General features: G+C 41.0%; 1 protein-coding gene across 2 annotated transcripts in view; it reads right to left on the bottom strand.

Moving 5' to 3' along the window:
• LOC138964600 (putative helicase mov-10-B.1) overlaps window positions 1–12,207 on the bottom strand; it is a 34,077-nt gene that overhangs the window by 10,614 nt on the left and 11,256 nt on the right. For both annotated transcript variants that reach the window (XM_070336599.1, XM_070336600.1), the window contains 8 exons: window positions 10,290–10,452; window positions 9,416–9,570; window positions 7,154–7,345; window positions 6,490–6,637; window positions 5,481–5,642; window positions 2,849–2,955; window positions 1,581–1,792; window positions 110–288 (listed from right to left, as the gene is read on the bottom strand). In XM_070336599.1, coding sequence (XP_070192700.1) covers window positions 110–288; window positions 1,581–1,792; window positions 2,849–2,955; window positions 5,481–5,642; window positions 6,490–6,637; window positions 7,154–7,345; window positions 9,416–9,570; window positions 10,290–10,452 — 1,318 coding nt within the window. The remainder of the gene's footprint in view (window positions 1–109; window positions 289–1,580; window positions 1,793–2,848; window positions 2,956–5,480; window positions 5,643–6,489; window positions 6,638–7,153; window positions 7,346–9,415; window positions 9,571–10,289; window positions 10,453–12,207) is intronic.

Genomic DNA, 12,207 nt, shown 5'->3' with positions numbered 1-12,207 from the left:
CATTACATGTACACAAATCGGCGAGTTTGTGGGTTAAATAGTGTTTTTCTTTTCAAGAAAAAAAATCTGAATTCGGATATATTACCCTGCATGCGGCTAACACGCATACCTTGAGTTCATTGTTGTAGAAGAGGTGGTTGGGGACGCGCAGGATGGTTTCATGGGAGCGGTAGTTCCTGATGAGTTTGGTGATGAGCAGCGGGTCGTAGTACAGGCCGTCCTGAGGGCCCGGAGCAGAGCGACGACGATACAGCGGGTTGTTCATCAGGCGCTCCATCATAGACATGTCTGTACACAGGTCACAAGGAATATTGATATATTTTCATACTTTATGCAAGAATCTGAAATAATGTCAATCTCCTCATTTCTTAAAGTACCAACATTAACTCGTCAGGCTGAAAAACCATCAAGAACAAAGCCACGCAGGTTACACAACCACATTGTATGCGATCAGTATTTTAAAAAATTCTACATTTACATACACACCTATATATGTCTTTAATGTGTCACTTTCATGTGTCCCACATAACGTCAGAACACAGTTCTTTTATTAACTTTTCCTTGCCCGTTTTTACATTTAGTGAAGTTTTGACTAAATGTTTTAACATAGAGGGGGAATCGAGACGAGGGTCGTGGTGTATGTGTGTGTATGTGTGTGTGTGTGTGTGTGTGTGTGTGTGTGTGTGTGTTTGTGTAGAGCGATTCCGACTAAACTACTGGACGGATCTTTATGAAACTTTACATGAGAGTTTCTGGGAATGATATCCCCGGATACTTTTTTCATTTTTTCGATAAATGTGTTTGATGATGTCATATCCGGCTTTCTGTAAAAGTTGAGGCGGCACTGTCACACCCTCATTTTTTAATGAAATTGATTGAAATTTTGGCCAAGCAATATTCGATGAAGGCCGGACTTTGGTACTGCATTTCAGCTTGGAGGCTTATAAATTAATTGATGAGTTTGGTCATTAAAACTCTGAAAATTGTAATTAAAACTTTTCTTTTTTTAAACGATCCAAAAACAATTTCATATTATTCTTTATATTCTTTATGATTTTCTGATTCCAAATTCATATAGATATGCTATATTCGGATTGAAAACAAGCTCTGAAAATTAAAAATATGAAAATTATGATTAAAATCAAAATACCGAAATCGATTTAAAAACAATTTCACATAATTCCTTGTTGGTTCCTGATTCCAAAAACATATAGATATGATATGTTTGGATTAAAAACAAGCTCAGAAAGTTAAAAAGAATTGAGATACAGAAAAGCGTGCTATCCTGCTTAGCGCAACCACTACCGCGCTATTCTGGCTCGTCAATTTCACTGCCTTTGCCACGAGCGGGGGACTGACGATGCTACGAGTATACGGTCTTGGTGAAAAAAAATGCAGTGCGTTCTGTTTCATTCTGTGAGTTCGACAGCTTGACTAAATGTTGTATTTTTGCCTTACGCGACTTGTTCTTTCTTGAGCCAGGATGATGGGTTCTACAATACTCTCACTTAGTGTTATCCTGTCTTCTCCAAACACCTTTGCTTTCCTCCTTTCATATATATATACGAAAACTGTCTTACCCAGTTTGAACTTCTTGGCGTAGGGTGATCGTAGTATAGGCCCCAGCTGCTGTGGGTCTCCGGCCAGTACCACCTGTTTGCCGGTGTTGGCTGTGTCGCTGTTGTACAGTAGGCCTGCGAAGGCCACCAAGCTCTCAGGCTCTGTCGCGTGGCTTGCTTCGTCAATGACCACGTGTGTGAAGTGGTCTCGGTCAAATTCTGCTGACACCAGCCTAGGGGGCAAAATTAGAGCAACTTTTGTTTTGTTCTTGGGTTGATGTTGATGTTTGTGTTAGAAAAAAAACTAAAAATTCATTTTGTTTAAAAGTGCAGAACAAAGCACATAAACACATACCTGTAACACACTGGGGCAAAAAAAGCTAAAGAGAAAGACTGGTCAGACCGTGCGAACTGTCTCATCACCAACCTAACCTCTCTAATTGGTTGAGGCAGGGAGAAAGAGGGAGGCAAAAATAAAATCACTCTTGTTTTGATTGCTGTCATTCTTTGTTTGTTTCACAATTTTTTTTCATGTTGAGAAGCATGGTTCACTAGCTGCTACCCCTTGACTTCTTCAACAGCAATAAAAGCACACCCACCATCACCAATAACATGACAGCATACCTTCCAACAGTGATGAAAGTGGTGACATAGACCCTGATCCCTTTGTCAGCCAGCTCTTTCTTTGTTGAGAAACACACTTCTTCAACAGCAACAACACACAACACCAGCACAAACAATAACAACAACAACAATAAAAATACCTCCCAGCCGTGATAAGACTGGTGACATAGACCCTGATCCCTTTGTCAGCCAGCTTTTTCTTCGTCGGGAAGCACATGTCTTCAACAGCAAAAACAACACACAACAGCAACAACAACACCACCAGCAACAACAACAACAGCAACAACAACAACAGAAACAACACCAGTACCAGCACCACCACAAAAAACAACAATCAGAATACCTTCCAGCAGTGATGAGAGTGGTGACGTAAACCCTGATCCCTTTATCAGCCAGCTCTTTCTTCGTTGAGAAACACACTTCTTCACAGCAAAAACAACACACAACAGCAACAACAACACCACCAGCAACAACAACAGAAACAGAAACAACACCAGCACCACCACCACCACAAAAAAAACCCAACAATAAGAATACCCTGATCCCTTTGTCAGCCAGCTCTTTCTTCGTTGAGAAACACACTTCTTCAACAGCAACAACAACACACAACAGCAGAAACAACACACATCATCACCACCACACCAAACAACAACATGACAGCATACCTCCCAGCCGTGATAAGAGTGGTGACATAGACCCTGATCCCTTTGTCGGCCAGCTCTTTCTTGGTCGGAAAACACATCTCGTTGTGTTCTCCCAGGTTGCTGATTGTCTGGTAGAAATAAAAAGTCTGAGTAAGTTTGACAAGTACCATGCCACTAGTGGTACATAACTAATATTTAAGGAACGAAAGAGTAGTGCCTTTAGGTCCTTTTAAAGGACTGGGTGGCCGAGTAGTAACGCACCTCTCACTTCCGAGCGCATGCGAGTTCGACCCTGGGTCAGGGCGTTAGCAATTTTCTGCCCCCTTTCCTAACCTAGGTGGTGGGTTCAAGTGCTAGTCTTTCGGATGAGACGAAAAACCGAGGTCCCTTCGTGTACACTACATTGGGGTGTGCACGTTAAATATCCAACGATTGACAAAAGGGTCTTTCCTGGCAAAATTGTATAGGCATAGATAAAAATGTCCACCAAAATACCCATGTGACTTGGAATAATAGGCCGTGAAAAGTAGGATATGCGCCGAAATGGCTGCGATCTGCTGGCCAATGTGAATGCGTGATGAATTGTGTAAAAAAAATCCATCTCACACGGCATAAATAAATCCCTGCGCCTTGAATATGACTGTGCGGGATATAAATTGCATAAAATAAAAATAAAAAAATAAAAAAATAAATCCCTGCGCTTAGAACTGCACCCACGGAATATGCGCGATATAAGCCTCATATTGATTAATTGATTGATTGATAAAGGGATGAACCCAAAAACAATTAGACCCTGATAAGCAGACAAAACAAGAAGAGCAAACGCTCGATCGAGTCACTTTCGCAGTTCTGAATATTATATGAGGCATCAGATGGACAGGAAGAAATTGCTATTCACAACACAATGAGTCACGTTCACATAAAATTTGAGCCCGGTCACTTTTATAGTTTCCGAGAAAAGCCCAACGTTAAGTTGTGTGTTGCCGAACAGAAAAGGCTAGTTATCTCCCTTGTTTTTCTGATAACGTTCGTAAAAGGCTACAGATGTAAATACTTTGATGTAAAGAATAATCCTACAAAGTTTCAATCACATCCGATGAACTTTGTCAAAGATATAAAATGTCTAATTTTTCCTTTGACGCTGACCTGTGACCTTGAAAAAGGTCAAAGGTCAACGAAACCATCGTTAAAGTGTCGAGGTCATTGGAGGTCACGACTAAACAAAATATGAGCCCGATCGCTTTGATAGTTTCCGAGAAAGATATAAAATGTCTAATTTTTCCTTTGACGCTGACCTGTGACCTTGAAAAAGGTCAAAGGTCAACGAAACCATCGTTAAAGTGTAGAGGTCATTGGAGGTCACGACTAAACAAAATATGAGCCCGATCGCTTTGATAGTTTCCGAGAAAAGTCCAACGTTAAGGTGGTGTCTACGGACGGCCGGCCGGACGGCCGGCCGGCCGGCCGGCCGGACGGCCGGCCGGCCGGACAGACTAACACTGACCGATTACATAGAGTCACTTTTTCTCAAGTGACTCAAAAATGGTGACTGTTTTGGTTCCAAATGCGAAGGAACAAAAAAGAAGCAACCTTCATTTAATGACAACAACATACATCCAACCAAACCACCCTGTTTTTGTACACACACACACACACGCATGCACACACACACGCACACACACTTTACAAACATGAGCCGTGAGGGCTTTGCCCGGCATTTGTCGGATGGCATGTTACCATAAACACAAAAGAAGGAGAGTGAAAGAGTGGGTCACAGAGAACAAGGGGAATAATGGATGGATTGGCTCCAAGATAACGCTGCGTTTTACCCTATTTTCGATTCAGCTTTACTCCTTAAGGGAGACAATCAACATTGTAATTTTTATCTTCACTCACGTATATATGCAAATAATTGGTAACATTAATGAAAAATATACCGTATTTTCCCGGTCATAAGGCGCGAATTTTTTCCTCAAGTTTGACCCCTCCGCCTTGTTTAACGAAGCGCCTAATCCATGTATGAAATACGAAAAAAAAAAGAAAAAAAAATTGGGAAAAAATCATGGGGAACAAAACGTGACAAGAACTCACCTCCATCTCGAATACCAGTATTGGTTTTTTTAAATTCCGTGAGCACTTGTTTACACAACTCAAACTGATCGTCACATTTCTCGGCAGTTTGATTTCATGACACACCCTCACACAGTCACACAGCAACCATGCCGAAGACGAAGCGACTTGCTGACGATGCAGAATACAAGTTGAAAGCGATCGAACTTGCTGAGGGAAAAGGACAAAGGACTTTGCCTAAGTTGAGGTGACTGAAATTTCTAGCAACAGGTGCTAGGATCCCGGACGAGCCCCCAACTTTTTCAATTTTGGTGCGCCCTATCGGCCCCCTGCGCCCAATGGGTGACTGGATTACAATTTTTTTTTTAAAGAAGGGGGTGCGCCTTATGTGCTGTAGCGCCTTGTAACTCGGAAAATACGGTAGGTAGATTAGAACATAAATGTCATTAAAGTGACCAAGAGCAGCAACCTTAAATTTACTTGTTTGTATGTTTCTCTCTCCTCTGCATCTACACTCTTACCATTACCCTGACATTTCACAGTTGTTTTTTAAGCTTAATGTACCCCAAACCACAAAACCCACCTTGACTTTGTCAGAAATGGTGGCCACTGAGCGGCTGAAGGCGTTGAGTCTGTAGACCTCGCGACTCTGGAGGTGAACCAGCAGCTTCTCCGCAATCAGATCTGCAGCGCTGTTGGACGGTGCACACGCCAGGACACGTGACGCTGGCAGCTGTACCAAGACCTGACAACAGAAAATGATTTGACCAGATTGTTACATCATCCAGTAATCATAAAATGACTATGAATTTTTATAAGCACTCTCCACAGACTTCACAAATGCTGTTTGGCCTTGGCTGTTGGCAAAATGCCCAAACTTAATTATTCCATATTGCAGCAACCTTTTTTTTAATGGTGGTCTAAAGGTGACGATGGAGGATTGCTCTAAACTTCTGAAAATTGTCCAAATGTGCATGGCCATTTTTCCTGAATTTGCTGAAGGAAATAAATGCCAGCAATAACTCTGCTCTTTGTGGTCTCAGTATTGTTGTAAAATTATAAGAGCTTCAGCTTCCACAAACCGATGTCCGTTATTGAGACAGTTGATAAATGTTCTAACACAGACACGCACATATGAATGCAAGTGTCTAACAGGGCATAGCGACACAAGACAAAAGTTGATGGTGAAACTCCTTTCAGAGTGCCTGATGTCTGCTTGGCCCTTGTCACCGGAGACCTCCAGCGGATTATTCCCCTTAGCCCAGTCGGAGCACAGCCCAGTCGGAGCACTCATTCTGTAAGTGGTCAAAACTGACATGAAGAAACCCTTTGTTTTTCCCCCTGTGGTGGTAGTAGCACTTGCAATGAGAGGTCCCTCTGATCAGAGGAAACCTCCCAACGAAGGACACCTTCTCTTGTCCCTTTGTCTACATGTATGATCCTGACCAAAATGTACCTGTTATGACAGGCCACCTGCAATGTAGGGACACTTTTCCTTGGTCCTGCGGGTGTCCTTTCATGGCAGGCACCACTGTGCTGGCTCTGAGTGTTTGTGCCTATACAAGAAATGCAGGGCGTTTTCAGTACTGTACCTGCTTGATAGCCTCAACGATGGTGAAGGTTTTCCCTGTGCCAGGAGGACCAAAGATGATGTAGGGGGCAGGCCTGGAGGTACCCAGCACAATGTGTCGTATTGCTCGCTCCTGCTCGGGGTTGGGCGGTGGGCTACGTGAATAGAACCTGCAGTGCCAAGGTAAACATAAGTGATAAGCCAGAAATGTGATCATTTGCAGGAGAGCAAGAACAAAAAACCATTCTCAAAGATATCCAAAGGCTTATACGTTTAGATACTGCCTCCGCTTTCACCGACCTGACCTGACCCCCCCCCCCAATGAAGAAAAATGTAAAATGAGTATCTTTAACACATATTCAACAGTAACCTTAACTGTTCTTGCAGAAAACAGACAGCATTTTAATATGGATTTTTCATGTATCTTGTCAGATAAATAGAAAGCAAAAGTAAATTCATAACAATTGACTGAATCGAAACCCAAAAGAGTTATGGCCTTCATTTGTGGGAAGAAAGTTTGTTTTCTGAACTTTACTGAGCTAGGGTAAGATACATAACATTTTGCTCTGGAAAACAGTAGCCAGAGTACAAAAAACTAAGCAGAAAATAACAACATGCATCATCCTATTTGTTCTCATCCCTCGAGCAAAAGAAAACTTGTTTCATCAGCGTGTCCCCAAACTAACCTCAGCACCGTGTCCTGTGGAAGTAGCAAGCCATGTGTCCTTGCTGTGTCCTCTGTCGGGAAGAGGATATTCTCAAGGTCACTTTCTTCCGGCTCTTTCAAGGACAGGGCGCGATGTTGAAGCCTCATGGGAAGGCGGTTGACTGTGAAGCGTACGCAGAACTCAAGCCCCTCATAAAAACTGTCAACAAAGCTGAAAAGAGACAGACGTAGATAAGTAGATTAAACTTCAGGGTGTCCTTTTGCATTGACAAAACGCTGAAAGGACTTTCCCATGGATGAAACCTTTGGCAGATATCTGACAAACTTTTTAACAGTAGAGAAAAGGTGACGCCAAGCACTACCATTAACAGTTACTGTTGAAAATTACCAGAATTTTCATGGCCACTCTTAAATACTAGAAACACCCCTGCAAAGTCTAGGTGGTATTTTAAATTTACAAAAAAAGAACTTAACACAAAAAGTCCGAAATATAATCATGGACAAATCAATCTAATCAATGTTTTAAGGCAATGAGCGGCAGTAAAATTAAACTTGGAGAATAACCTAGTTTTCTGGGTAGTTATTGAAGAGACTTATACAAATAAATGGAAAACAATTAAATACTAAAGGACACAGACTGCCGTTGTCATGGAAACAGTCGCCATATTGGATTTCTAGGAACAGCAACATATCATACATCAGACATGCATAATATTTGGCACAAAGATACACATGACTTGTATCTGCAATCATATAGAATGATATTTTGACTACAGACTACAGTTGAATTTAAATTAATTTTTGTAATAAGGATTAATGAATTTCTAACTGCATATTCATCAATCTTTATTTCAAATATTAATTTAAATTCAACTGTAGTTTTGTGTCCAATCAACGTTCTATATGATTGTAGATAAAAGTGTTGTGTGTCTTTGTGCCAAATATTAAGCATTTTTGATGTATGATGTTGCTGTAAAACCGTCTCCTAGAAATCCAATATGGTGCTGTGTATGCCAGTTTCCATAGCGACGGCAATCTATGTCCTTTAGTTTTCGCAATTTTTTTCATTTCTGTATATAAGTCACTTCAATAACTACCCAGAAAAGTAAGTTACTCCATGTATTTTCCATGTTTCATTTTGGTCATTCTAGTGCCGCTCATTGCCTTAATGAAAGCAGAAATCTCCTTGTAATTTCACAGTAGCCTCACACAGGCGATCATTTTGGGAAACAGGCAACGGATCAAGTCCACAGCCTGTGGGAAATTAGACACAGCTGAGAAGATGAGTACATGTATGACTAAGTTTGTCCATGAGTATTCAAAGTTTCAAAACCTTAAGGGGAGAGGTGGCACGAAAAATGAAATATGAATATTTTAAAGTTTTCTTTGAAGTTTTGGGGTACTTTATAGAAAGAAAGCATGAACAAGCACCTGCATGCCCAGTTTTTGACCAAGCAAGTAATATTTTCATAAAAAAAGACCAATTTCTTCCAAAAAGTACAAAAATTACACCCCATGCTCCATGAAATTAGAAAGACATTTTTGAAGCCACAGGCTTAAAAGTTTTTGCAAATTACTCCCAGATATCAGTATCAGACTTATACAGAGCCGTTTTGACCAAATTACCCCAGTTCAAATTCAGCAGCAAAAATTGAGAAATATAAATTTTTAGCCCCAAAAATACCCATTCAGGCCTATATTATATTCTGTAAAAAAAAGAATTTGATGGATTTTTACAAAAACGCCTTGTAAAAGTCTAGAAAAATCAAATCTAACTCCTGCAAAATATAAATAATAACTCTACCACAAGTAGTTCTAAAGAAATATCATTGCCCGCGTTGTTACTGTCCTTGAAAACCCAACTTCAGAGAAAATTGCATTTGAAAGTTTGTGAAGTGTTTCTCTACACATTATGCAGACAAATTGTTGAAAAATAAGTCTGGGTGTGTTCCTGTATTGTTCACAGTCTTCTTAAAATGATTTTGGTAGTTATTACTCTCCATCCCCCATCAGTCCAGCACCGTACATCTCCCCCTCCTGGTCTTCTTGCTGCTCCAACTGACGTTTATTTAGATACATGTTTTAAACAGCCATGGAATTTAGATAACAAAGGAGCACAACAAGATAAACTTATAAATGTGCTCTTATTAGTTGTTGCCCTTGATCCAAATATACCTGGCATGACAGGCCCTTATTTGGAGGTGTCCTCCCCTAATTGGAGGTGCCTCACATCACAGCTGATACTGTACATACATACACACAGACATACACACAAACTCACTTGCGACTGAAGCCCAGGAAGACGCGAGTTTGCTGCACCTCATGTACAATTCCCTGGTACTCCTTACGGCTGTATTCCCCCGGCCCCACATATTTACGCACATACAGGTGATCCCCTTTCAACACTGACGGACGATTTTCTGCCAGTCCAGGCACCTGTCAAAAATGTAAAGCATCATGTTTCTGTCATTGGAGTCAAATTTGTCCTGTCCAAAATATGTATGTGCAATGTACATATACATTGTCCCATTTTAGTACTAAATTTGCGCTACTCTGGGAACATGACAGTAAACGTACAAAATGAATCTGATGAGTCATGTCCATACAGCTTCTGTTTTAAAGCAGCATGAATACCTGTACGGTTTCACAAAACAAGCACATTTCTCAGAATGTAAATCATAATTACTTACAAAATGCTATGCAAGTCTGTACTTCTGATACACATTTTTATACACGCTCTCTTTATAAATATTTTAGCCCCTCACTATATCGTGTTGTGGAGGCAAACAGATGCGACAAAAAAAATCTTGAGCACATTAACAATACCGAGATGTTGAAAACAGTAATCTAACCTAAGTCAAATAAACTTTTTACGTTTCTGCTCTGGCCTGCTTGTGCGTGCACGCATTCGATCAGCCCCTGACTGTATCTTGTGTGGAGGCAAACGGATGCAACAATACAATCTTGAGCACGTTCAAGTCAAATAAAATGTTTATGTTTCAGCTCTGACCTCTTCCTCCGAAAACGGCGTATGGCTGCCTAAATGGCGGGGTAAAAAACGGTCATACACGTAAAATTCCACTCGTGCAAAAAAAAACACACGAGTGTACGTGGGAGTTTCAGCCCACGAACGCAGAAGAAGAATAAGCTCTGACCTCTAGTGAGAGAAGGTTGCCGCGGCCGTGTTTTTGTAGCCGCACTTTCTCCATGAAATACATCTCCATGTCGACGGTGGTCTGATGCTCCTCGAGGTACAGGAGAGCCTCAAAGCGCTTCTGGTAGTTGTTGACCGTCAGCTGGTCAGTATCCAGTACCGACCTGTCATAACAACACAAGGTCAATAGCTGAACAGTCCATTCGCACACAAAAAAACCCACACATATCAAAGCCCCCCCCAAAAAAAAGAAAAAGAAAGGTAGGTTGTTGGAACGTTTGTTATTGACAAAACAATACATTCACAGATATTTCGACCCAACAGTCTTTTAAGTGAACAGACAAACAAATATTCACACAAAACTTATCTTGATAGTTCTATCAGTTTACGTCCACTCGTCAAGAAGCCGAGCGAATATCAAAGCCAAGTTGAAAAGTAGATCTGATATTTGCACGCACCATTCCAAACACACACCTCTCTGTGTACGTGCGTGCATACATCAGCAGAGCACACAGACAAAAGGTGAAAAAAAGAATCAAATCAGAATGAAATAGCCATATAACACACACAGACACCCATGTAAAATCAAGTGCACAAAACACCTGAATCACCTTCGGAGGCAAAGTCAGTCACACAGGAGTGAGAGTGAGTTTGGGCTAAATTAATAGCCCAAAACAAATTTGCCTTACAAACTCAAAGGTTTGCAAGAGCATATCATCAGACGACAGCAGTCAGACCCTATCACAAACAGTTCTATACAATTCAGCGGTGTCCCATCTAACCAACGCACATGCAATTTAGAGCTTTAAATAACTCATGCGCGAGGCTGGTAGACATTCCTGTGAAAAGCAGCTGCTGTCAAAGGGGGACTACTGCGTCACCCTGTCACGCATGCTTGCATTGACACACACATACGCACACACCGAAAGGGGGACTACTGGGTCACCCTGTCACACATGCATGCATAGACACACACACACCAAAAGGGGGACTACTGCGTCACCCTGTCACGCATGCATGCATAGACACACACACACACCAAAAGGGGGACTACTGCGTCACCCTGTCACGCATGCATGCATAGACACACACACACACACCAAAAGGGGGACTACTCTGTCACACATGCATGCATAGACACACACACACACCAAAAGGGGGACTACTGCGTCACCCTGTCACGCATGCATGCATAGACACACACACACACAAAGCCAAGCAGCATGTGAGCTCTTTTCCCTCATAAAAAAACATTAACAAACAAACAAACAAACATACAATCTACAAAGAAAGACAATTGCTTGCAACAGTAGAGCACAGTCATTCAAATGAGTTAAACAGTTTTTCCACAAGGTGGACACTTTAAATCCAAAGTGTACCACATATACCTCACAAAATAACGTTACCTTATCCTACAAATAGTTGCAAACAGAAATACAAACAAGTCGCGTAAGGCGAAATTACTACATTTAGTCAAGTTGTGGAACTCACAGAATGAAACTGAACGCACTGCATTTTTTCACAATGATCGTAGTCCGCCGCTTGTGCAAAACGGAGTGAAACTGACGAGCCTGTTTAGCGCGGTAGTGGTTTCGCTGTGCTGCATAGCACGCTTTTCTGTGCCTCTCTTCGTTTTTAACTTTCTGAGCGTGTTTTTAATCCAAACATATCATATCTATATATTTTTTGAATCAGGAACCGACAAGGAATAAGATGAAATTATTTTTAAATCGATTTTGGAAATTTAATTTTGAACATAATTTTTATATTTCTAATTTTCAGAGATTGTTTTTAATCCAAATATAACATAGTTATATGTTTTTGGAATCAGGAAATGATGTAGAATAAGATGAACGTAAATTTGGATCGTTTTATATAAAAAAAAGATATTACAATTTTCAGATTTTTAATGACCAAAG

This window comes from Littorina saxatilis, linkage group LG4 (genome assembly GCF_037325665.1).
Source record: "Littorina saxatilis isolate snail1 linkage group LG4, US_GU_Lsax_2.0, whole genome shotgun sequence".
NCBI classification, from domain to species: Eukaryota; Metazoa; Mollusca; class Gastropoda; order Littorinimorpha; family Littorinidae; genus Littorina; species Littorina saxatilis.
Note: the sequence above shows the minus strand (reverse complement) of the source record. Positions and strands in the feature narration are given on the sequence as shown.